The sequence below is a fragment of the Schistocerca serialis genome, chromosome 2, assembly GCF_023864345.2.
Source record: "Schistocerca serialis cubense isolate TAMUIC-IGC-003099 chromosome 2, iqSchSeri2.2, whole genome shotgun sequence".
Lineage (NCBI taxonomy): Eukaryota > Metazoa > Arthropoda > Insecta > Orthoptera > Acrididae > Schistocerca > Schistocerca serialis.
In genome coordinates, this window is record NC_064639.1 from 676,914,905 (window position 1) to 676,940,261 (window position 25,357).

The 25,357-nt window shown below is 43.8% G+C and overlaps 1 protein-coding gene across 3 annotated transcripts in view; it reads left to right on the forward strand.

Annotated features, from left to right (window-relative positions):
* The window catches only part of LOC126457778 (probable ribonuclease ZC3H12D), a 605,021-nt gene that overhangs the window by 535,718 nt on the left and 43,946 nt on the right, over window positions 1-25,357 (forward strand). The window contains exon 1 of one of the 3 annotated variants that reach the window (XM_050094362.1): window positions 4,937-5,133. The exons of the other annotated variants lie outside the window; for them this stretch is intronic. Coding sequence (XP_049950319.1) covers window positions 5,104-5,133 — 30 coding nt within the window. The 5' untranslated portion in view covers window positions 4,937-5,103. Of the gene's footprint in view, window positions 1-4,936; window positions 5,134-25,357 lie in introns of those variants that run through there. 3 annotated transcript variants of the gene reach the window in all.

The following is a 25,357-nucleotide window of genomic DNA, read 5'->3' on the forward strand; positions in this document are numbered from 1 at the left end:
TGTTCGTACATCAATGTATCCATCATCCGTAATTTGCAAACCACCTGCAAAGAGAAGATGGTCGAATACAGGGCTGAGAAACGCCGTGTGGCCACGAAGCTCGCTTCACATCGTCTCTGTGATGATATCGGACACCGAGTTTGCCCCAAAACGGACCGTAAGGCCCTACAGGATCTAAAACTACATCTTTCGCTCTGTTTAACAACTGCAGAACGCGATTGTAGTAAACATCTGCAGAACACTTCTTCGGATTCTCGGAGAACATAGTTAACGTAGTGATAATTTGTTATTTGAACCGTTAGCATTATAATAAAATCTTGTCAGAATGAGTGAAACGATAAGTAGTGTAAGGGGCAGTCAAATGAAAATGAGTCAGGCTATATAACGAACACGCCGCGGACGTTGGTAACGCAGGTAAGTCTTTGTACAGAACTGCCCTCTGTTGGGAATGAAGAGAACTTAGCGCTAACTTTCACAGCTGTGCCATTTATTAAACGTGCTCGACGTGAGGTTAGCGAGTCGCGTGTTCGTCCGACTTCACTATGGAGCCCGAGAAAGAGAAGCAGCGAGGTTTAGTGCTGGTTTGATTGGGGGAGGAAAGCAAGATAGACGCCCGTATGTCTGCTGTGTGTGGCGAGCTCAGTATGTCACGCGCGCGTGTGCTTGCGTGGAATAAACGACTTCGAGAAGGTCGGTGTCATTGAAACACAACAGTTGGCTAGGACATATGGCTCCTGTTGGGCATCGGTCACGCTGCTGCGCAGGACATCACGACAGGACATCGGAAGTTTGGGAAAATTGGCTTCCTCACAGCCTGGCGGAGGAGTGGAAATGGAACAGAATGTCGACATCACCGCAGCACCTGGAACGGTATCACGATGAATAATACCGTTTCCTGTCCAGCGTTCTCGCGGGAAATGAAACATGGTGTCATCATTTTAAGCCGGAGAAAAAGTGTCATAACCAACAGTGGAAGCACATGGAATCACCCCCCACCGAAAAAATCGAAATCCGTGCACACCAGCTCCTGAAAAGTCATGACGACCTTTTTCTTTCACTACAAGGGCCCACTGCTCATGGACTTCATGGAATGCGGCGACAAAATTAACGCACAGCGATACGTGGACACTTTCCAAACACTGAAGCGCGCCATCTAGTCCAAACGTCTAGGAATGTTAATGGACGGCATCATCCGGTTGCAGGATAATTCCCGCCCTCGTGTTGCCAATGTTGTTTTGAGTACGCGGCTGAAGTTTCGCTGGAAGTCCCTACACATCCTCCGCAGTGTCTCGATTTCTCCTTAGGAGACTTTCAAATTTTTGGAGCCCTGAAAAACTACGTTTGTGGCCGTCGATTTACTTCGGACGAATAGGTGAACGCTTGGGCACAATGATGGTGCCACAGACAATCGCAAACATTTTTGCGTGAAGGCATTGACCGTCTTCTCAGACAGTAGGATGGATGTATTAACGGTTGTGGTGATTACTTTTCAAGTAATGAACAATTTTTTTTCCCATCTGTCTCGTTCTTATTTGACCTCCCCATGTAAAATGGCGTATTTATTCTGTCAGGTCCAGAAGTTTAGCTTTGAATGGATTCAGTTTCTTTGCATGTGATACGCAGTAAGCACATTTTCGAAGGTCCCAGTTCAAACCGAGTCACGCCACTGATAATGTAGCGTAGTCAGCTAAGCGATGCACTTCTACAGCATTTACGCTGACGCTAATCCTTGCGTAATGTGAGCCGCATTACTGTATGTGCCGTCGTGTATTGACGAATTCCCACCGATGTGTGAATGGCTTCTTCGTGGATGATTCAATGCCCTCAGAGCGGTATATTTGCATGTACGGACATAATTTTGAGAGGTCAGAACGCCGGTATGCAATGATGGCGCACAGGAAAAACATCGTTAGACTAATGTGCGAGAAATGACGTTCCAGCATCAGTCGTGTCCTGTCTGAAGCGGACTGCGGGCTGGAAAGTGTCCCATCGATTCGTTACATATGGACGTAAGTCAGAATCTCGTTACGAGAAATAGCTAAAGTTGTGTTTTAGCTGTTCAGTGGAAACATTTGACATAGTGCCGTTTGCTCTTCGACTAGAAATATTGGGTGACATATAAAAGCGGTAATGAAAAGAGTATTGTTGTTGCTGTAGTCTTCAGTCCGAAGATTTGGTTTGCTACAGCTGGCGCGCTAGGCTATCGTGTGCAAGCCTTACATCTCTGCGTAGCTACTGCACTAGGCCTGCTTACGACAGTCAAGTGTTGGTTCCCCTTTACTATGTTTACCTCCTACACTTCCCTCCATAATGAAACTAACGGTTCCTTGTTGCCGCAGAATGTGTCTATCAACCGATTACTTCTGTTAATCAGGTCGTGCCATAATTTTTACCCCAAATTCGATTCAGTGCAACCTCATTAGTTAATTTACGTACCCATCTAATCTTCATCATTCTTCCACAGTACCACATTTCAAAAGCATCTATTCTCTACTTGTGGGAACTGTTCGTCGTCCATGTTTCACTTTCCTAGAAGAGTACAGCGCAGACAAATACCTTCAAAAGGGCCTTCCTAACATTTAAATTTACGTTTGATGTTAACAAATTTCTCGTTTTCAGTAATTCTTGTCTTGCAGATTCCCGTCTGCATTTTGTATCCTACTTTGCCCACTGGCTTTCATTTTTGGGCGGTTATCACGAAACCTACTACTTTTAGGGTCCCATTTCCTAGACTAATTCCCTCACCATCGCCTGATTTAATTTAGCTGCGATCCAATACTCTTGTTGTGCTTTTGCTGATGTTGTGAAGAGCATTGCTAATAAAATGCAATATTACGTGTGAAATGTGTGTGAAATCTTATGGGACTTAACTGCTAAGGTCATCAGTCCCTAAGCTTACGCACTACTTAATCTAAATTATCCTAAGGACAAACACACATACCCATGCCCGAGGGGCAATATCACGAAGGAAAATATTTTTTTAGATAACTGAGAGGAGACAGGGACTCACCTTAGAGCATCAAGCGGTATCTGCTGACGTCTCGTTAATTGGTGGAGGTTTTTAAGTCGCAAAGTTTGATATGTATCGTGAAATATAGCGTGGCGTATCGTCCAGTTCGTCCACTAAGACAGCCTGACAAGCCTTGTAATGATTCTTGATGAATATGGCAAGCGCCCACAAAGGCCTCTCAAAAGCTTTCATTTGTCCCTGTAATTAGTTTCCGTCAGCACTTTTCCATTTTCAGATGGCTAGAATTACATTTCTTAAATAGTTCATGTCTTTAGCGACATGTCAGCTGTTACTTAGATGCGCTACAGTATTATACCTTTAAATTCCTCGTATAGCTGTGTGACAGTTCGCACGAAGTTTTTCATTACGCTACGTCACTCCGATTACATTGGTTTCCCTGTGGGCAAGGCGTTACTACGAAAAAAAGTTGGTAAACAAACAAGAGGCAAAGGTGTGTACACCCCGCTTTCTTTGGGCGAATCTTGCAAGAGGCTTTGACTAGAATATTTCGTTCAGACAAGACTCGCAGTTCATGTGTTCAACATCATGGAGTAGGATAAATGCCATCATTCCTCTTTATACCTTACATTTTTCTATGCGTACCATTTAGAGCTTTTTTTAATCATTTATGATTTTGAAGAAGATGGGTGTAGGACAACGAACTACTGACTTCGGTGATTTCTGTTTTATGGAGTCTTGAAACGCGCGACCGCTACGGTCGCAGGTTCGAATCCTGCCTCGGGTATGGGAGTGTGTGATGTCCTTAGGTTAGTTAGGTTTAAGTAGTTCTAAGTTCTAGGGGACTGATGACCTCAGCAGTTAAGTCCTATAGTGCTCAGAGCCATTTTGTTTTATGGACATTAGGCTGTGGTCCAAAGCATATTTCTTCGTCTTATGTTTCCTCTCCTGACGCTGGAGTCGTCCTTGAAGGTTATAGAGACGTAGTTTGCTACTTCTCAAATTTTTAAAGCAGCTCACCATGCCATGCTATTTATACAGAAACACTGCAGGTATTTATATCCCAATATATTTTTGTTTGCTCCTTGTGACTGATGTTCATATTTGATAGCGACGCTTTAATTTTGAATGACCTTTCCCAGAGTCAAACAGGCAGTGTGGGACAAAAAAGTAGCGACTGAAAGTGATATATATCTCCGCTGTTCTATCACAAATGTAACGACTTTGGTACGCAGCATCACGATTCGGCCGTTAGCACAGACTACAATGTTTTCTGTCCAGCGTCATTTAGCTACTGTTTTTGGTAGCCATTTATTACACACAGTACCAAAGATAGCATTTGTTTAATATTCAGTTTTTATTTACCATTACTATTCCGAGAACGACATAGTTTCAAAAACAGAATTATGGCGTAAAACGTTTGTTAGGTGTGTCTCCTGCGAGAATATCGGAATACCAGTTTTCAGAAGAGAAGACGTCGACCTTTATACTGTTTGTGTAAATTTCTAGAAACAAAGTCTGTTTCTCTAATTTCCGCTACAAAACTTGAATCTTTTAATGAGAGTCGCTGGTTTGTAGTTGTATCGTACATTAACCAGGGGACAATTTGAAAACCTGAACTGGAACAGTAGTAGTATTATTGAAAAGGTCCGTGAAAACAAGAGATTTGCTAGCTGTGATATTTCCTCAAAGATAAATTTGCAATTAAATCTGCACAGATTTCTATATATGGCGACGCCGGTGCGCGTTGCGCCCTATACGCGGCTGCGAGGGACCTTCAGACCCGGAAGTCGCGTCATAGAAATCAGCTGTCCGCTTGCTGTGCTCTGTCGTCCCGAGACTGTGCGGGTCGCCGCTAGGTAGCAGCACTCACTCCCGGATGCGATTGCGGCGCTGTGATTGGCCGCTGGGGCAGGGCGCGTGCGCACGGATGCGGCCTCGGGAGAGTCGGCGTGTCAGTCACACATTGACTGCGGAGTGCGAGGGACAGAAACAGCAGAAGCAGCGGGTGTGCGACAGCGTCCCGACTCGCGAAGTGTGCGCGATACTTTCTCGCTCTTGCAGGTGCTACACCGATGACATTCTTCACCCTTGCGGAGGCGCCGGCATAGAACAAGACGACGTACAAGGGAGATATGCTGGAGATTTGGACCAACCATTCCAGTGTGAGTTGAGTTTCGAAGAAACAGCTGATCATTTTTGTGCTGATTGCGAGTGCAGCATTTTTTGTGCTTCAATACGATCTTTTCTTCTGACGCCTTGAATTTTTAGGCAAAAGATGAAAGTGAAGTGGGTGCATACGTTTTTCACGTTTGAAGCAGCGATTTAGTGGAAGTATTACAATCATAATAAATTTGCCAATGGTACTTCACGCAAAATTAATTCTACAGGAAAATAAGAAGTCAGTTAATCATGATTTTTAAAGAAAGTTATTCGCGTGATTTGTTATTACCGCGACTGCTATGCTGGATATTAACAATGTGCAACCACGCCCATCACAAGTCATCGTCATACATTTGTGTGCTGTAGCAGCCGAAGGTCAATTTTAAAATGTGGGCAGGGCATCCGTCAAGTTCTCCTTGTGACGACAAGAAGTTATACACTTCTCTCCGTCAGTGAAACTAAGAGGGAAGAATAATTTGCTCTGAAATACATTGCTGATACGGCGTGTAGGCAATAAAGGGGCAATTTTAGCTGTCTGTCAGTCATTTTACACAGATTGTAACTGTCGAATCCAGTGAACTTCCCTTCTTAATTGGGATAACTATTATGGGCATTAGGGATGTTCTGGTGTACTACTCCCTTGAATAGCAGTGTGATATTCTTTTCGAAAATTTCACGAGTCTTTCTCTTGAGCGCATGTTTTATTGGGATATACAGCTAATGTACTGTATTACAGAACTGATTGTTCTTTTTGTAGCTCGCTTATAATTTTAACTATAGATTTAACTGCTAAAATAATGGCAAAGATAAATTAATTCATGTTAGTTGTATGTAAGGTTATGGATGCTGATTATTTAAAATTACTCCCATTGTTGGTTTTAGCCATCAAATTACATTTTTCGTAACTAGGCAACAGATGCGCTTGAGACTACAACCATTTAAAACTCATCATTTTCATCTTGCAACTGTAATGTTATTAAAATCCAGTGATACGCGGAATAATAATCTTTTTCCGTATTGCTCTGTACTGAGAAAACGTCGAAAACGGTCGTAGCAAAATAATTTGAATAATGCTTGCAGCTATAAATGGAAAATTTCTTTTAAAATATTTATCATGGCTGCAGATCCATTACATGAAGTAATGCTAGTAATTCTTTTCTGTACTGTATGATTTTATTATGTCTTGTGCTTTATTATGTCTTGTGCTTTATTATGTGATTCTTTCCTTCATTGGCGTTGTTACACAATTTTCAGGGCCTTCACAGAATGCATGGGTAAGTTTGTATCAGAACACATCACTCCATTGTAAACATAATTAGGCACCGATATACTCGTGCGAAAATCAAACAGCGACAGATAAGAAGACAGATTTGTATTCTGCAACTGTGCTGCAATCATGATTGTCGAGGCACGCGAACTAATATCTGTTCCTGTGTTTTCTCTAACGTGAATATAGTTTTGCGAATGAATGCCGGAGAGAACCAAACAGACAATGTTACCACAGAAAATTCCTTTTTTTTTTTTTAACAAAAATTTCTGGTTAATCTAGTGGTATCAATTTTGTAGGAATATGCGGTAAACAGATACCGCAGTTTTGCCAACGAGATCCTCTCGAAGCCTAAGCCAATGCTTCAAAATTTGTCATGAAAGTCGTTTTTATCCAACCGTGAAGTGCCACATTCAGACACACCTCCTGCTGACTGGATTTTATTGTTCCGCCACGTTAGGCGCGTGGTCTGGGTTGACACATATTTGGCCGAGGCACCCTCGTGTCGGAGGCGCGCGGCTGGGAGCTATTAATACCTGGGACCGGCTGCGTGGCGCGCCGTAGCGTATCGTACCGTATCCTGTTGCTCGCAGGCCGGGCACGGGAAGAGAGAGACCCGGATCTCGGTGGCACCTGCGCTGCAAGCTGCCAGGCCTGCTGCAGAAAAAAAAAAAAAATTGCCTCGCGTCTGCTCGTCCGTGCCCTGCCTTTGTTCCGCACAGCGCCGTGGGACCCGTTCGGCGCTTCCTTGCGTTTGCGGGTACGCAGATCACGTCCTTCCGGAACTACGAAATTGAGCAGCTATGGCTAGGCGCGCTCTGGCCAGCGGCACTGTAATATAGTGTGCCGCCGCCCGGTGCGGAATTGCGGATGGCCTCCCCGACAGCGTATACGAATCGTTTTGCCTCTACCATTTTCTTCACACAGCTCTCATACCTGCCTCAGAGCAGCAGTTCAGTGGTATGAGAGTTTTTACGTTGACACTGCTCTCTGATGAGCCCCGCCCCCCCTTTTTTGTCTATCGGTCTTGGAAGCGAGATTATGCCTTCAATAGAGATTATGCTCGCTTGACGTCATTTTTCCGTGTCCGAATACTTCCGAAATTGAAGACGTATAATCCCTTAGTCATATGGCCACTATGGGATAGATTTATAATTGCTGCATGTATTTATTATTATACTATGAAACTACTGTACACCTTCCTATTTTTCAGCAATTGTCTTATTGTAATACTGCACATTTCAAAAGACACCGAAGTTGGGCGCGTAATAATAATAATAATAATAATAACACATAACAAACCTGACATCATACTCACCAATAAAAAGAAGAAATTAACACAACTAATCGAAATATCCATACCCAATACAACAAATATACAGAAGAAAACAGGAGAAAAAATTGAGAAATACGTCCAACTGGCTGAGGAAGTCAAGGACATGTGGCACCAGGATAAAGTTGACATTATACCATCAACTACAGGAGTCATATCACACAAAATCCACCAGTACATCATCGCAATACAGCTACATCCAAACGTATATATACAACTACAGAAATCTGTAATTATTGATAAATGTTCAGTTACCCGAAAGTTCCTAAATGCAATGTAACATATACCGTACAGTTAAAAGGAAGTCACGCTTGATCAAGGTCCGCGTCACTTTCCATTTTTAACCAGACATAACGTCTGAGAAAGGAAAGAAATAATAATAATAAACCCTTGTGGCCGGAAGGCGGTATACTTCAGTTGGGAAAAATATTAAAAGATGAGATTGGGGATGAGCTAAAAGTTAGAGAGATCGATTTAGGTATAGTTAGGCGTATACTTAGATATGCAATGTGATTCTTATAAATGTAAACATTTTATAATGGCGTAAAAAGTCAAAACTAGTTCTGGGATGAAGAGGTCTAAGTAAATACGACCAGGTTGAAAAATGCCGCCTCCATTTGTTACTTTTTGCTATTGTTGTAGCATTATGTTATGGAGTGCAAACTGATAAGGGCGAACATTTTCGTCAACACAGGTGGAATTCCTCAGGGACGTCTGCAATTTGGTTAAAAGAACCTAGTTTGTACAGCATCTTCCTATCGACGGATATGAGTAGGCCTAATATGTTAAAATTTTATTTCTTTAGTTCCTAACAAATAGTTGGTAATACGCGTTGCAAAGATAAAAAGGCATTTACTTCCTGTTCGCATTAAAAATATAAAGCGGCTGTGGAACCAAATGTTCGTTTGACCACCCATTGCTTCACAGGATTATGTCTGTTGGAGGTGGTGTCCCCTTGCCTATTTGTATGTTCAATTGAATGATGTTTGAGTTGTACAGGGTGGCGCAGAGAAACGGGAAATTTCGAAATAACGTCATTTCCAAGAATAAATTCTTAAAACTAGTAATTTATTAACGAAAGTGAATGTATTCAGTATGCCATTATTCAGTATGTCTTTACAATCAAAATGTCCAAAAGTGTCTCTTTACTTTTTAAAGATGACGTCGGAAAGATGTGCTCCCATTCGGCGTTCACACTCTAACAGCCTGTTATGAAAACTCTGGAATGCGCGGTGTAGCAAATCTTGGGGAATGGCAGTGATTTCGTTTTCAATGTTCTCCTTTAGTTCATGGATTGTTGCAGGACGTGTACGTTACACCTTGCCTTTAAGATATCCCCACAGGAAGAAGTCGCACACACTAAGATCAGGGGATCTCGCAGGCCATGCAATGTCACCGTTACGTGAAATAATGCGTCTTCCAAACAATTAACGAACTGCTGCCATCGATTGTCGAGCAGTGTGTGACGTGGCTCCGTCCTGCTGAAACCACATGTTTTCGACGTTAATTAAGTTCGTACAGTCTCGGTGTAAAGAATGTTTGAAGCATTTCAACATATCGAGCGGATGTTACTGTCACTGCACTACCATCCTTACGTTCAAAAAAATAAGGGCCGATAACACCATGACATGATACAGCACACCATATTGTGACCTTGGCGCAATGTAGTGGTCGCTGGAGAAACTCACAAGGATTGTCCTGTGCCTAATAACGAAAATTCTGTTTGTTCACGAATCCGTTCAGGTGGAAATGGGCTTCGTCTGATATCCATAAGTTACCAAGGAAATTCGCGTCCTCGTTGATTTTAGCCAATATCTGGCTACTAAACTCCATACGTGACGCTGGGCCTCGTTCATGTAAGTGTTGCACAATCTGCAACTTATAGGGATGGAAGTCCAATTCGTGCAGTATTCTTTGTAAGCTTCGTCGCTTAATCCCTAGCGAAGATGCATGATGTCGAACGGAGCGGCGAGAATTTCTCTCGATTGCAGCTTTTTTTAGGAGCTGCAATGTTCTCTGGGGTACGTGCCGTTGGAATGCCACCTGGAGGTTTCTTTTTCAAGGCAGATCCTGTTTCTTCAAAATTACGCACCCACGTTGTCATCGCATGCGCAGATGGGACACGTCCATGACGTCCAAGCTGGTAATGCTATCGAAATGTTCTCTGCGCGGCAGTCGCACTATCACCATTTTTGTAAAACGCTCTCACAGCTACTGCACGTTCCGCACCAGTCCAATTCTCCATGATTAGTAAATGGCAATGCGTTCACATCAATTGTGCAAAGTTTCGAACATCTGCCGGCGCTACAGTGCTGCCAACTGTAACGTTCAAAATTTCCCGTTCCCCTGCGCCACCCTGTATAAAGGTTCAGTCTCCCAAAATAGTTTGTCATCAGTTTCCTTACTGGTTAGACGCCGCCCGCCACTCCTCTTGTGGTAAACTCTTCAGCTCAGAGCAGCACTTCAGTCCAACGTCCACTATTATTTTTTCGATGTATTGGAGTCTCTGTCTTCCCCTACTCTTTTTTCACTTTAAAGCTTCCTCTATTAGCTTGAAAGTTATTCCCTGATGTCTTAACACATGTCCTATCATTCTGTCCCTTCTTTCTTGTCAGTAACATGTTTCTTACTTCACAGATTCTGCGGCTACCTACTCATTCCTTGCGTTAGCCCAGAATATATCGGACAGAAATAACCATAACGAGGAGACTTAGCAAAACTATTTAATTTGCTACAACAAACAGAAGTCCTTATTAAAACGATAGCCATTAAACGTCCTGCTGTTTGTCGTTTACAACGGAGAATATATCGGTTAAATTAGATAAATACCGCGCTGTTGAATTCTAGTTGGTTTTTGCTAGCAGTGGGCTTTTCAGTCACATTCGCTTTCGATACCCTCGTGTTATCGTAACCGCGAGTATAGTTTCGTCGGCAGATTTCCAACTCTCACCGGTGTTGTACGAGCTGTGGAAACGCCGGTTTGCTAACAGTGGAAAACAGTTTCCTGGTGAATTCATTCGTAAGAAAGAGAGAGCATATGCGCTGCTCCCGCCGGAACGGAGTCTGCTATTTAAGTGGGGGCGACGTCATGGAAGTTCTCCACGTTTTGCTCGAAGTAATCCATGTGAGTTGTCGCATCTGTCGCACTCCTCTATTTGGCGTCACTAACCATATTTTAAAGAAAGGGATTGAGTGTCTTAACTCGTCATAGGCACAATCTTTGCACCAGTAATGGAGTTTGTTGTTGTGATCTTCAGTGTGAGGACTTGTTTGATGCAGGTCTGCATTTTAGTTTATCCTCTGCAGTTCTCTTAAACTCTGATAACGAATGCAAACTGCAGCCTACATCCATATGAACCTTCTTACTGTATTTCTCTCTTGGTCTACCCCCCCCCCCCCTCCCCCTCCCCCCCCCCCCCAAAAAAAATCACACACTTCCCTCCAGCACCAAACTGTCATTTCCCTGATGTCGCAGAATGAAGTTTAACTTTATTAATGAAAGGATGGCGAAGTGCCTTGGCCATAACCGTCGGTAATGCAGATCAGATAGGTACTGAATATAATTTGGAAGAAAAATGTGTTTATGGCACAACTTGACTGAATGTAGGATTCGGTTGATAAGATGCATCCTAGAGTGTGAAGTAATCGTAAATTTGATAATGGCAGGTACAGTGCGATTGGGAGCGTTGGGGAAGGTATAATTGTGGAGAAGGGTAGATAGGTTGACTACAGAAAGCAGGTATACACAGATGTAGGTTACAGGATATACTCGGAGACTGAAGAGGCTTAGAATAACGTGGAGAGCAGCATCATACTTCTCTTGCGACTGAAGACAACACTAGTGTACTCTCAGAATCAAGGGTAGAACAGTACGGTTGATAGCTCTTCATGAATAATGTTAATCACTGGGGTTGCTCAGCTCGTGTAAATGTCGCTGCACTACTTCAGAGGCTTCCCGTTGTGGTCTGTGAAAATTTGACGCTTGCCTGTATCTGAGCTGACGTGGGTTCCGTAGTTCACCAGAACTACAGTGTTTGGGTTGGTCGGTCTTACAGTGTCGCAACAAGTGGTACCGCTATCATTGGTGTTCTCTCTTTCAGCCTTGTCGAATACCGCTCGTCCAGATACGCTATAACGCATTTCTCAGCACCACTTCATGTAAATGCTGCTGTGAATTTCACTGCAGCTAGGCAATTAACGCGCACCCGCAAAATTTCTGTAGCGCTTTGCAGCACAAACAAACATTATTTATTTGCGTAACATACATAAATTTCCTAATTTACCACATGAACAGAGAGAGCGCGTCTTTCGGTAGCAGTTTGACAGCGGTCGAAGGGCTCGAGACGCTTTTCTAACAACTTCCTGTGAGTTTAAAACAATCATGAAAATCCCATCAGAAATGGAGACTTTGGTTCACCGGAGCAGAAGGAAGAGACGGCCAGTGACTGTTGATGCTGAAAAAAGTGGAAGTCACTGCCTCTTCCTCTTCATTGAGGCGCACATGTACTGGCCAGATCGTTAACATCTCTGAAATGACCCGGTCTAGACGAGGTGAAATCCACAGGGCATATTCCAGTTAGTAACTTCCTCCGTATTCGCTGTCGTGTAAATAATCGATGAATGCCTCGAAAATTTCCGTCATGTATACGTTCTGACAACTAAACTTAACTGTAAGACCAAACGCCCATAATAGTCACCGTACGTCTTGAGCTTTTCGCTCACAGAGTACGGAGTGACAATGTGTGGACATTCATGCGTTCATTGTGTACCTCGTATCTAATCATTGTTGTACAGGGTGTCTCAGGAGGGATGGTCAATATTCGGGCATTCGACGAAAAAAGTCTACTAAGTATTGGCTTAAAAATACATAGCTTAAGAGCGATGAGCACTTCTTCATTAGAAGGCGTATGTTTCACAGTAGCACACACGAACAAGGGCCCGTAGCTCTTAAGGCATGCACTTCAGAGCCCATGTTTACTGGTCATTTTTTTCTTATTTTGGTCCAAACTACCAACTCCCTAAATAAGAAAAGCAGCTTGCAGTAGAAAAGGTTTCGTAGTATGGAAGATGTAGTCCTTGTAGCTCTTAAGGTAGGCAGAGCCCTTGTTTCGAGTCTTCCTTGATTCGGATGATCGTTCCTGCCTTATCCTTGTATATCCTACTGGGGCATCCTGTACGTTGCAAAAAGAGTGATGGATTGTTAAACCCCATTTGGGCACTGTAGCTGGTTTTTAACCGAGGCAGTAGGCACATAGAGGCAAATCCGTGCCTATTGGTAGGCTTAAAAGCAGGCACATAGACGCAAATCCGTGCCTATTGGTAGGCTTAAAAGCGAGATTAGTCGCTCAGATGCAAGCTCGACAATCGATCTCCCTGAGATTGTTCTTTACGTTCCCATCTCGCTTTCGAGCAGTGGCAAGCGAAGAATCTGAACCAGCTCTGCTACGGCGTGCCTGCTATTTGTCCACTTGCTGTTTCCCTCTCCTGTCCTAACTCCAAGACAGCCTTTAGTAACAAGCCTTCTGTCAAATGGCGCATTTGGTCAAGAACGCTTTACGCAGCTATATTCTTTGACAATTTGTTTGTGGATTATTGTGAGGGAATGGATATTTTAGGAGTGTGTAGTACTATTAGTACTATGTACACCTCACTGTTCGATATTTCAGCCTCAGCCATCGAGGACATGAGCTCTCGTTATCCCTGTGCGTCAGTCGTAACGTATACTAACAAGGGAACCTCCCCATCGCACCCCCCCCTCAGATTTAGTTATAAGTTGGCACAGTGGATAGGCCTTGAAAAACTGAACACAGATCAATTGAGAAAACAGGAAGAAGTTGTGTGGAACTGTGAAAAAGTAAGCAAAATACACAAATTGAGTTGTTCGTGGGCAAGATAGGCAACATCAAGGACAATGTGAGCTCAGGAGCGCCGTGGTCTCGTGGTAAGGTGAGCAGCTGCGGAACGAAAGGTCCTTGGTTCAAATCTTTCATCGAGTGAAAAGTTTAATTTTTTATTTTCAGTTTATGTGACAAACTCTTATGTTTTCATCACTTTTTTTGGGAGTGATTATCACATCTACAAGAAAACCTAAATCGGGCAAGGTAGAAGAATCTTTTTACCCATTCGCCAAGTGTACAACTTAGGTGGGTCGACAACACATTCCTGTCATGTGACGCACATGCCGTCACCAGTGTCGTATAGAATATATCAGATGTGTTTTCCTGTGGAGGAGTCGGTTGACCTATGACCTTGCGATCAAATGTTTTCGGTTCCCATTGGAGAGGCACGTCCTTTCGTCTACTAATCGCACGGTTTTGCGATGCGGTCGCAAAACAGACACTAAACTTATTACAGTGAACAGAGACGTCAGTGAACGAACGGACAGATAATAACTATGCAAAAATAAAGAATGTAAAATTTTCACTCCAGGGAAGACTCGAACCAAGGACCTCTCGTTCTGCAGTTGCTCACGCTACCACGGTGCTCCTGAATTCATGTGGTCCATGATGTTGCCTATGTGTCCCATGGACTACTCAGTTTGTATATTTTGCTTATTTTTTTCACAGTTCCACACAACTTCTTCCTGTTTTCTCAATTGATCTGTGTTCAGTTTATCAAGGCCGATCCACTATGCTAACTTATAACTAAATCTGAGGGGGTTGCGATGGGGAGGTTCCCTTGTAAGTGCTGCTTAGAGCCGTCTTCTCGCGGAGCGTGAAAACGCACTTGTACGAGGAGCTGGTGACGTCACAGCGTGGAATACCACGTCTCACTACACCCCGTAGCGTGAAATAAAGGATCTTGCGTATTAGAGCTTTTGTATCGTGGAGGGGAACGTGACCACTGAGATGCGACATCACAAGCAGAACACAGGAGACGCATTAAAACATCGTATTAGGTGGGCTTTCGTTCTTATGGTGTATGTGGCCGTTTCAAACCATGAGCAACTTGATCTGTTGAAGTTTTCGCTTCGATTTGTTGTAGTAAAGTAACAGGAAAGTACATACTGGTTTGTAAAAAGCTGTCTATATTTGATGTTTTCAGTGTCATAACGCGTGTGCTACGAAGGTATACCTTTGAGTGCTACGGCACGATGATACGTTAGAAGCGCGTCTTTTTGGTACCACTTAAATGTTAAATGTCCAGGTAATGAGATTTATAGATACTTTTTAGACGCTGTAAACCATACGCAAATGCTTCCGTGCTGTGTCGACGCTGTAGCGCAGTTGTTGTCGTCGCGAGGTCGAACGTTTTGAATGCAGGAGTAGTGTGTTCGCGTCAACCTTCTTCCAAATATTTTTCTCACCTTCCGTTTTGTGAAAGATTCTGGATCTTTCTTGTACGTTTAATAGAAGTATTACTTCAAAATTCAGTGTTACTTATTACAAAACAATGTGTTTGCTGCAAGTCTTGTTGGAACGGCCAACGACTGGAATGTTTCCCCAGTGGCCAGAAATCTTAACGTGACTGCCGGTTAATATCCTTTGCAGTGATGGTGAGCAACTTCGAAAAAGTCTCCTCTGCCATTTGAATGAAATTACGAAACTAATCTAGATCTTCAAATTTATGTGATGAAGTACGTTATTTCAGAATCTTGATAGTCGATGGAACTTCGAGGATATGTATATTATGCATGCGCAAACTGACATTAGACACTATACCTCAACTATATTGAATTTAAATCTGAAAATGGGATTAAAATACAATCGAGTTAACGAATAACTTCTACTAGTATGTATGTCAGATCGTTGCACAGCGTTATACAGTGTTCCTCTAGCAGCAGTTCGCTGTTGGAGCCATCGATGAATCCAGAATCTGTCTCCGCTCTTCTTCGACAATCGCTTACAGAGTTAATGCAACTATTTTACAAGCGTTCACTTTCACAAAGAGGCTGTGTGGTTTGCGAGACAAATAAAGCCGTCAACGGCCGCTGGAGAGCGCAAATCACATGAACCGGCTCGTCCCCTGAGCCTGCGGCTCTCTCTCTCTCTCTCTCTCTCTCTCTCTCTCTCTCTCTCTCTCTCTCTCTCGTGTGAGAACGAGTGTCCCGTCCGCGACAACGTTAGCTGCCTCGCCTCGTGGGAGGACGGCTTTGCCTAGCACGAAATGCCATTTCATTCGTTGGCAAAATAACGTGAGCCAACTGAGTCATTCTCTCCGCGCCGTTCCCAGCGACACACTGGGCGCTATCTCGCCGAAGTCCACCATTCGTGGTGGCTGCGCGTAGCACTCGCGCGTGTAAATCACAGCCAAACGCGTCGCAAGTGGGTAAGACTGTGCTGATCTAAAATCGCGAGTATGCTACAGGCCGCCCGTAAGCAGTGACAGGGAACTGTTGCTAACGCCAGACGTTAACCTATTCTCTCCACATTCACTCACGTCACAGCAATGGATGTCGTGCTTCGATACCTTCTTGATTTTAATTTTATTTTTTAATTTGTTTTCGTGACAACTAAGACTGCCGTGCAACGTGTGTTGGCTCGCGGAATATTTTAGGCGTAAATCTGGAAGACTTCATATTTTTCCTACTAGTATTCTTAACAATACAGATCATATGTCTGAAAGCTGAAAGTATTTAATTTGTACACTACGTGAACAAAGAGTAATACTACACCGTGCATGAAAAAGGTAAACAGATGAACCTTTTTTAATAAAAATAGCTTCAACAAGGCAAAAGTATTGAACTGGAAAAGTAATTTTAGATGTTATTTGATTCCTAGGACAAGTACAAGACACAAAAGATAAATGAAATAAGAAAGCGCTATATATTGTTTTTAAATTCTGTTTGAAGGATTGCTTGTATGTATTTATTTTCTTGAGCAAACACGTTTTGTAATGTTCTTAAGACACTTTTCCTGTTCTTTCAGTTTCCAGCAATGTGGAAGATTTTGCAGTGGTTAGTAATAAATTCTACTAGCTTAATGATGTTCCTATTCCAATTTTTATAAGGACAGTCCCTCTTAACCGCAATTTGAAAGCAGGCAGCAAACATTACACAAGCGATTGTCTACATCTACATCGATAGTCCACAAGCCACCTGACGTTGTGTGGCGGAGGGTACTTTGAGTACCTCTATCGGTTCTTGGATTGGATTGGATTGTTTGGGGGAAGAGACCAAACAGCGAGGTCATCGGTCTCATCGGATTAGGGAAGGATGGGGAAGGAAGTCGGCCGTGCCCTTTCAAAGGAACCATCCCAGCATTTGCCTGGAGCGATTTAGGGAAATCACGGAAAACCGAAATCAGGATGGTCGGACGCGGGATTGAACCGTCACCCTCCCGAATGCGAGTCCAGTGTGCTACCACTGCGCCACCTCGCTCGGTCCTATCGGTTCTCCCATTTATTCCAGTCTCGTATTGTTCGTGGAAAGAAAGATTGTCGGTATGCCTCTGTGTGGTCTCTAATCTCGCTGATTTTATCCTCATGGTCTCTTCGCGAGATATACGTAGGAGGGAGCAATATACTGCTTGACTCCTCGGTGAAGGTATGTTCTCGAAACTTGAACAAGAGCCCGTACCGAGCTACTGAACGTCTCTCTTGCAGAGTCTTCCACTGGAGTTTATCTATCACCTCCGTAAAGCTTTCGCGATCACTGAATGATCCTGTAACGAAGCGCGCTGCTCCCCGTTGGATCTTCTCTCTATCAACCCTATCTGGTGCGGATCCCACACTGCTGAGCAGTATTCAAGCAGTGGGCGAACAAGTGTATTGTAACCTACTTCCTTTGTTTTCGGATTGCATTTCCTTTTCTTTCAATGAATCAGTCTGGCAACTGCTTTACCGACGATCAACTTTATATGATCATTGCATTTTAAATCACTCCTAATGCCTACGTCCCAGCAAAGGTGACCATTCGTGAGGAGGGTGGCTCAGTTTATGAATAACACGGCCGTGGAGAGGGGGCAGGGGGCGCCACTGCGGCAGACTCACTTGATAGGAGTGGTCGTGTGAGGCAAAAAGTCGCTCGTGTAAAAGAGGCTTAAGGGAGAATCCCTTGGTTCAACAGATCCCGTCTGAATGTGGCAGGAGAAAATCTGCTGACAGTAAGATAGTCTGGCAGTACAAGGAAACCAGGCTGTGACTGTTTCTGTCTCGTTCCAGTACCTCCTTTTTGAAGCTGGATATTGACACCCGTTTGGTGCATGGAACATAGAAATCCCCTTGGCTAGCAAATTTGGAAAAGCAAAGGCTTCTTTCAATATAATAGCTTCTTGCCTAAGGTGGCACAATAGATTCGTTAGCTGTCGAGCGTAGATACAGGAAAAACAGAAGCCTCTAACGCTGTGGTGATGTTAAAACTGTTATGAAAGCAGGAACTGCATCTGGTACCTGCCTCTTTCCCTAATTAATTCTTGTCCTACTTTCGTGGAAACCTTATAGACGCATCTAGGATATGCTTTTTTTATAGGTGTGGGGGGAGGGGGGGCGGGAGGGAGGGGGGGAAGGAGGTAAGGAGGTGTAGAACGTTGCCGACTACCTGACTACCTGCCGTGGCACACACGCCGAGCACATCCGGCTGCCAGCGCCCACAGCAGACGGGGATGTGTGTCCCAGTTCTCACAGATTTCGGTGCGCCATAGTTTGGCAACTCGCTGTTCGGAGCGCATCTGAGGTACACGAGAAAAGAGCAGCTGCTTCGTCTCTCCCAAAGGCGCGCTAGGCAGCCACACAGGGCATCGCTGATCCCTCGCGTTTGTCATTTTCTGCTAATGCACTCAGTAGTTCAGTGTTGCTGCTTCGTTCATTTGCACTTCCACGAAATATTGTTTTTTCACTCCATTAATTCTTTCAAATTTCCAACGTTGTAGCCAACCGAAATGTGGGAGTTGGGCGTTTGTATGTATAGAGATGACTAATTTAAGAAGTGAGGAACGTCAGTAACGCACCGTGGAAGGCAGAGCAGTTTAGTGCTGCAGTTTACCTCTCATGTTCACATACATAAGAACGTTTCTAACGAAAATAACCTTTTTTTATAGAATTATTTGCACGTTCATCCTCATATCTGACTGATTGTGGTAGACTGTCTTGGAATCCACTCATATTTATTAATAAGAGCCGAGGTGGCGCAGTGGTTGCAAAGACTGGATTCTTGCTCTGTATGCGGCCATCCTGAGTAAGGTTTAAGGAGAATTCTCTAAATAGTAAGTCGGTTAAGTAGCCTTTGAGTACACAATTAATTACCACAATTCCCATTAGTCGCAAAATATTTTCTTGTGAAAGGATTGATGGGTATCCTAAGACTGTCGTAAGTAAATCAAACAACAGGCTTGTAGTATAGTGGGAAATTGCGGTTCGTCTAGAAAAGAGGTTACTTGTCATAAAATTGAACTATCAACAGTGGAATGGTTCAAATGGCTCTGAGCACTATGGGACTTAACATATGTGGTCATCAGTCCCCTAGAACTTAGAACTACTTAAACCTAACTAAACTAAGGACATAACACACATCCATGCCCGAGGCAGGATTTGAACCTGCGGTCACGAGGTTCCAGACTGAAGCGCCTAGAGCCGCACGGCCCAACAGTGGAATATTTCTCTGGTGGGATCCACATCGTGTCGGCCTAAACAGGAACCTCAAGCGTATACAACGAAGGATGACGCATATTTAACTGGCTATAGAATATAAAATAAATGCCAAAAAAATATATCTGGAAAATGGCTTAAAGGTGGAAACCATGGATATTCATCACCTCCTTAGTACAAAACCTTTGTAGATGAAGGAAATAAAGGTTGACGTATGACTGATACCACAGAGATACACAAGACGTCCTGTTTCCCACACTTCATTCGCAAATGGAGTTGGAAGAAGCTTAAGATACACTGCCTGACAAAAAAAAGTGAACCATTAAGAAGGGGGGAGGAAACGAAACTTTACAGGTTGAAAAGTTGTGTGATGTTGTTTCAGTAGTTACAACGAACTTGGCAGTATGAGTCTACTGATCTAGGCTGGATGTACGTACTGATTGGCTGTGCAGGGTGTCAGAGTCGTCGTGTCTTCCCCTGAGGCGAGGTGGCCCGCAGCAGTTGTCGTTGCCTTCCTGGGCATTGGTACTCGGACAGACGTGTCACCACGCAGACAGTTCATAGTGACCCTTCCCCATGTGTGTACGAGCATTATCCGATTCAAAAATGGCACCTCCACATTGACGTATAAGAGAACACGTAAGGACACAGGATGTCTGTGAGGCACCGTTATGCCGTCATGTCCCTTAATCACTACCAGCCGTGACATGAAGTCATACCCCATGGCTCCCTTCAGTGTGACGCCGGGAGTAACACCGGTTACTTCACTTTTTTTTCGTCAGGCACTGTATTACGCAATGAAAGCTGTTGTCGGCAGACGAAACTACTCTCGTAACTGTCACTGTCCTACACGATGGGGGCTGACTGCTGTAGCTGAGGTCTCGAACTGGGTCGAGCTCTTGCATGCTATATTCACCTCAGCGCGAGAGCGCTGGTATGCTGTGAGGGAGACGTTGTCTTCAGGAGTCCTCCCATTGGTTGTTGCGGATTGCCGCGAATCTTGGCTGATGTTTGTGGTATCGACTTTCGTTGCCGACTTTGGTGTGGCACCGCGATCTCTGGCGGATACCGCAAAAGCTGTACTCTGACATCAGTGTCGTAGTGATTCCGGGATATTGGATCAGATGGAGAATGGTGGAATGGTTCGTTAAAAAACGATGCCATATTCTTCGCCCATTGTGATCCGCTGAGAAAATGTCTGCAAGACATTAAAGAGTTACCTACCTTACCGTATAGTTATGTTTCCGTTCGGTAGATTCTGGTGTTTTGCTTCAGTTTTCTGTGGCGAAAATCGCGATAAATAATGGAATATGCCTTCGGGAGGTTGTCGCTACCTGCCCTGAGTATATTTTAGTAAGAGCTTATATTTTTACATGTAGTTTGAATGAGTCAAGCAGTTCTAGAAAATTAGAAGCTATGTTTAACACTAGACACTTTCGACTTGTTTGAGAGGATGGACTTAGGGGATGACGGGCTGAAGAGAGCGCTGTAGCCAAGTGAAGGCGCACATTTACAGGCTGGTCGTTCCTGTCTTCAACAACAAGTGCAACATAGTTCGTAAGTCCACAGGCAGAATCAACGAATTAGGTATACTGATAATTTTTACTTATGGACCGTCTGACAACTGAATAAAACCCAATTTTAGTGCCATACGCGTTTCACCTTTATTTTCTGCAAGGCATCATCAGTGGCAGGTTGCGTGGAGAAACCAAAACATTGCATTGAAACAAGCGTTCAGTTCATAGTGCTGTGGAATGTGGGAAAAAAACCGCAAATTGGCATTCATAAGAAGAACACCACCAAAAATGCAACAGGAGCGTAATATGTAAGAAATTGTCCACGCAACCTGCTACTGATGACGCCTTGCAGAAAATAAAGGCGAAACGCGTATGGCACTAAAATTCTGTTTTATTCAGTTGCTGTCAGACGGTCCATAAGTAAAAATTATCAATATACCGTAATATTACACGCAACTGAGGAAGACAGGACTACAAAAGTTGAAGAATCAACGAAATACAGGACGCTAAGCAAGGCAAGACAGAAAATGCTTCTGCTCTAAGGGAAGAAAATTAGAGAAGCAATGATTTTCCTGACCACAGGCGGAAACGACTGAAACGAACAGCTTTCCTTTCATTTTCAAGCTCGCGTAACCATAGTATGCAAGACACGTGGTCATAGCGGAAGTGCTAAGTGAAATTCTGATGATGGTAGTTACGCAATAACATCGGTGGTCTGTAGCACACACAACAGAGGCTCTTTGCAGTAATGCAAAGATACTATTTCCACTAGTTAGTTATTTTCGCAGGAGATCAGTATGCTTACATAATGTATCCATGAGCCATATTTAATACAAGAATTTTCGGTAGAATTAAAATACAGTAGTTATATTTACTCAAGAACAGCGACATTTAGCCATAGAAAATAGTTTCAGAATGCCAGAATGTGGGAAAGCTGCAGAAATCTTTATTTTGGACGGACTACTTTGTGTGGCGGAATGTGGCGGAAGCAGCGCAAGTAGTGACGCGCCCAGGCACTTGTTGCTCACCGTTTGGGCAGCGCTGGAACGTGGATGTGACCACTTAACAGGAATAAAGTAATGTATTTTAAATCAGTGACTTTTTATTTAGCCCACCGGCTGCATTAAGTGAACAAATATCACGTAACGCTAGTATTAGCAAGACGCTAAGCGAAATCGTCCCTATAGAGAGCCAATGAGTTAACAGAAAACGACGGCGAGATTTTTCGTAGTGAGCAGGGCCGTTTAGCGTTACATAATGTAAATTGTTATTTTGGAAGCTATGCACCAAGGAGTGATGTAAGCTAGTTGTTGTTGTTATTAAGTCCTAGGCAATTGTGGTACGGTACGTTACAAGTGGAAGTGAAAGCAAAATATATCGAGGAAGGGCGAAGTAAGGGAGTACGGCATCCTCTCCCACCAGAAACCTGCCTGTTTTGGATAGAGCCACGGTGTAGGGAAGAAAGCGAGTCCCCAGTGCGCTCAGGCTGTGAAGAGCAGAGCAGCCGGACGAGACGCTCCGCTCCCAGCCTTGGCGCAGCCGCAGCCGCAGCCTGTGTTCGTCCCCCGCGCGGCCGCCGCCACACGTGGCCGTGGCTCGCACATGCGAGTTTCTCTTCTGGAATGTCGCGTCCTCCGGCCAGCGGCCAATGCAGCCGGCGCGTTCATAACCGAGGCAGTCGTCCAAGCGAAAGGCTGCAGCGCAGTCGCCTTCTGCATGTGGCAGCCTCACCTCGTCCGCCACCAAAGCAGGGGTGGCCAACACGGTTTAATATGTGATCCCGACTAAAAAACAACCCAGCAATGACAGACAGAACAGACAAGACAAACAGAACACAGCATGTTGTTCTCAATGGAAAGACGTTTACAGTCGTTAAAGTAACCTTTGGCGTGCCAAGGGGGGGTGTTATGGGACCATTGATTTTCACAATGTATATAAACGACCTAGTAGATAGTGTCGGAAGTTCCATGCAGCTTTTCGCGGATGATGCTGTAGTATACAGAGAAGTTGCAGCATTAGAAAATTGCAGCGAAATACAGGAAGATCTGCAGCGGATAGGCACTTGGTACAGGGAGTGGCAACTGACCCTTAACATAGGGAAATGTAATGTATTGCGAATACATAGAATGAAGGATCCTTTATTGTATGAGTATATGATAGCGGAACAAACACTGGTAGCAGTTACTTCTGTAAAATATCTGGGAGTATGCGTACGGAACGATTTGAAGTGGAATGATTATATAAAATTAATTGTTGGTAAGGCGGGTGCCGGGTTGAGATTCATTGGGAGAGTCCTTAGAAAAAGTAGTCCACCAACAAAGGAGGTGGCTCACAAAACACTCGTTCGACCTATACTCGAGTATTGCTCATCACTGTGGGATCCATACCAGGTCGGGTTGACAGAGGAGATAGACAAGATCCAAAGAAGAGCGGCGCGTTTTGTCACAGGGTTATTTGGTAAGCGTGATAGCGTTACGGAGATGTTTAGCAAACTCAAGTGGCAGACTCTGCAAGAGAGGCGCTCTGCATCGCGGGGTAGCTTGCTGTCCAGGTTTCGAGAGGGTGCGTTTCTGGATGAGGTATCGAATATATTACTTCCCCCTACTTATACCTCCCGAGAAGGTCACGAATGTAAAATTGGAGAGATTCGAGCGCGCACGGAGGCTTTCCGCGAACCATATGCGACTGAACAGGAAAGGGAGGTAATGACAGTGGCACGTAAAGTGCCCTCCGCCACACACCGTTGGGTGGCTTGCGGAGTATAAATGTAGATGTAGATGTAGACAGAGGTCAGATAAAGTAGCAGAAAAAGAAACTCGTCCAACTGGGGACGAACCTCCAATCCGTGGGTTTGTAGTTTAAAATTTGCACACAGGGCCGCAATCTGCGTGATTTTCATAGTGAGAGCTTTAAAGTAAAGTGTTTGTTGGCCTCGGCAGGACTATGATTAGAATTAACGCCCTGTCGGCTACGGCGGACCCCGGATGGCAGACAAAATGTTGCATGAAATCGGCCGAGATAATTTTAAAAGAACCCTCCCAACAATCTCTTAAATGAAAGTCAAGAGACCCTTTCTGTAAACGACGGATCACTGTCATTCATCTTTGAGCTAAACTGGTCAGATGCTAAGAGTCTCTCTCTCTCTCTCTCTCTCTCTCTCTCTCTCTCTCTCTCTCTCTCTCCTCTCTCCCCCTCTCTCTCTGCTCCTTCTGTGCCCGCGTATAAATCATTAACCAACCACGACACCAGTGTGTCTATGACGTCAATGTTCTATAGATCGTGGCGAGAGTGGAGTCCTAATTTTTCCGTGTGCTGCACACTGAGCATGTGCAGGAACAGGGCACTATGGCGGCGTCTGAATACAATCGAAAGTTAATCTCTTCTGGCCGAGCTTACTCTTAGTACAGTTATGGATTTTGTGCTTTCGTATCTCCTTAATCTTTGTTGTGTTGTTTTCTGTGTTTCCGTGACGCGTCGAGAAGTTACAGAAGGTTCTGGTATTTTTTATTACTAGTGGTGCCTTACAAGATAGACGAAATAACTGAAACCAAAAAGTTATTTACGTATTTCAAAGAAAAGGCCTACACTATGCAGAAATAAGGACGTAGGTACATAAACTGTTTTAATGAAAATTATTTTAGCCTTGAAAAGGTTATAGTTATTTGACGAGAAAAATGTTTGATATTATTTGACACTTAGCAAGAAAACAAGATAGAAAAGATAAAGCAAAAAGTCGCTATTTACTGCGTTCTGAATATTGTTTCTGTGTTTGCACTTTGAACATATATACAGTTTCTCAAGTGAATAAATGTGTACAGGTACTTTTCGAAATGTTTGGATGGCACTTTTCCTAATCTTTCAGTTTTCAGAAGTGTAAAGAATTTATCACACTATCTTTGACAAGAACTTCCACAATGAATTCTTCTGTGACCTTGATAAGCTCTGTTATCATTGCCTATTCCAAGATTTTGCTACTACATTTCTATTTTTTCGTGAAAAGTATAATTCCTCACAACCTCACATTCTCTGTTAAGATTTCAAAACTGCACCAAAGAGAGCTCCCACAACACACGCAGTTTTGGTGTTGAATTGTAAACGAAAACAACTACTCCAAACATACAAGAATCATTACAGAAATAAAACTCCAGGAGCGCTGCAGTAGTCTGACTTGTCTTGAGTAGTCAACTGAGACAAGAAAGTCGAACGCATAGAAGGGGCTGAAGCGAGCTTTCGCCGGTAGTTGTCTTGTCGGTCCGGCGAGAGTCGTCCGCGGATGATGTAAATGCAGACGCCGCGTGACAGCTGTTCCAGTCTTTCTTGATTTCTATTGTCATTTTTCGTGCACTACAGTAGTCGAAGTTGTAAGAACAGCAATTTTTCGAAATGTGATAAACAGGAGCCCAAAACGACCAGTGCCGAGAAAGTAGCGTGATAAAAAATTCTACCTTCTCCCTGGCAGTCACTTCAGTGCAGAGGGACTTATTTGATTACAGCTAAGCGACTTAGGATGAAATACCAGAAGACACGGCTTGTGACGCCAGCGGTTATACGTACAGTGATTCGCTGCAGATGGCAACAAATTCCCG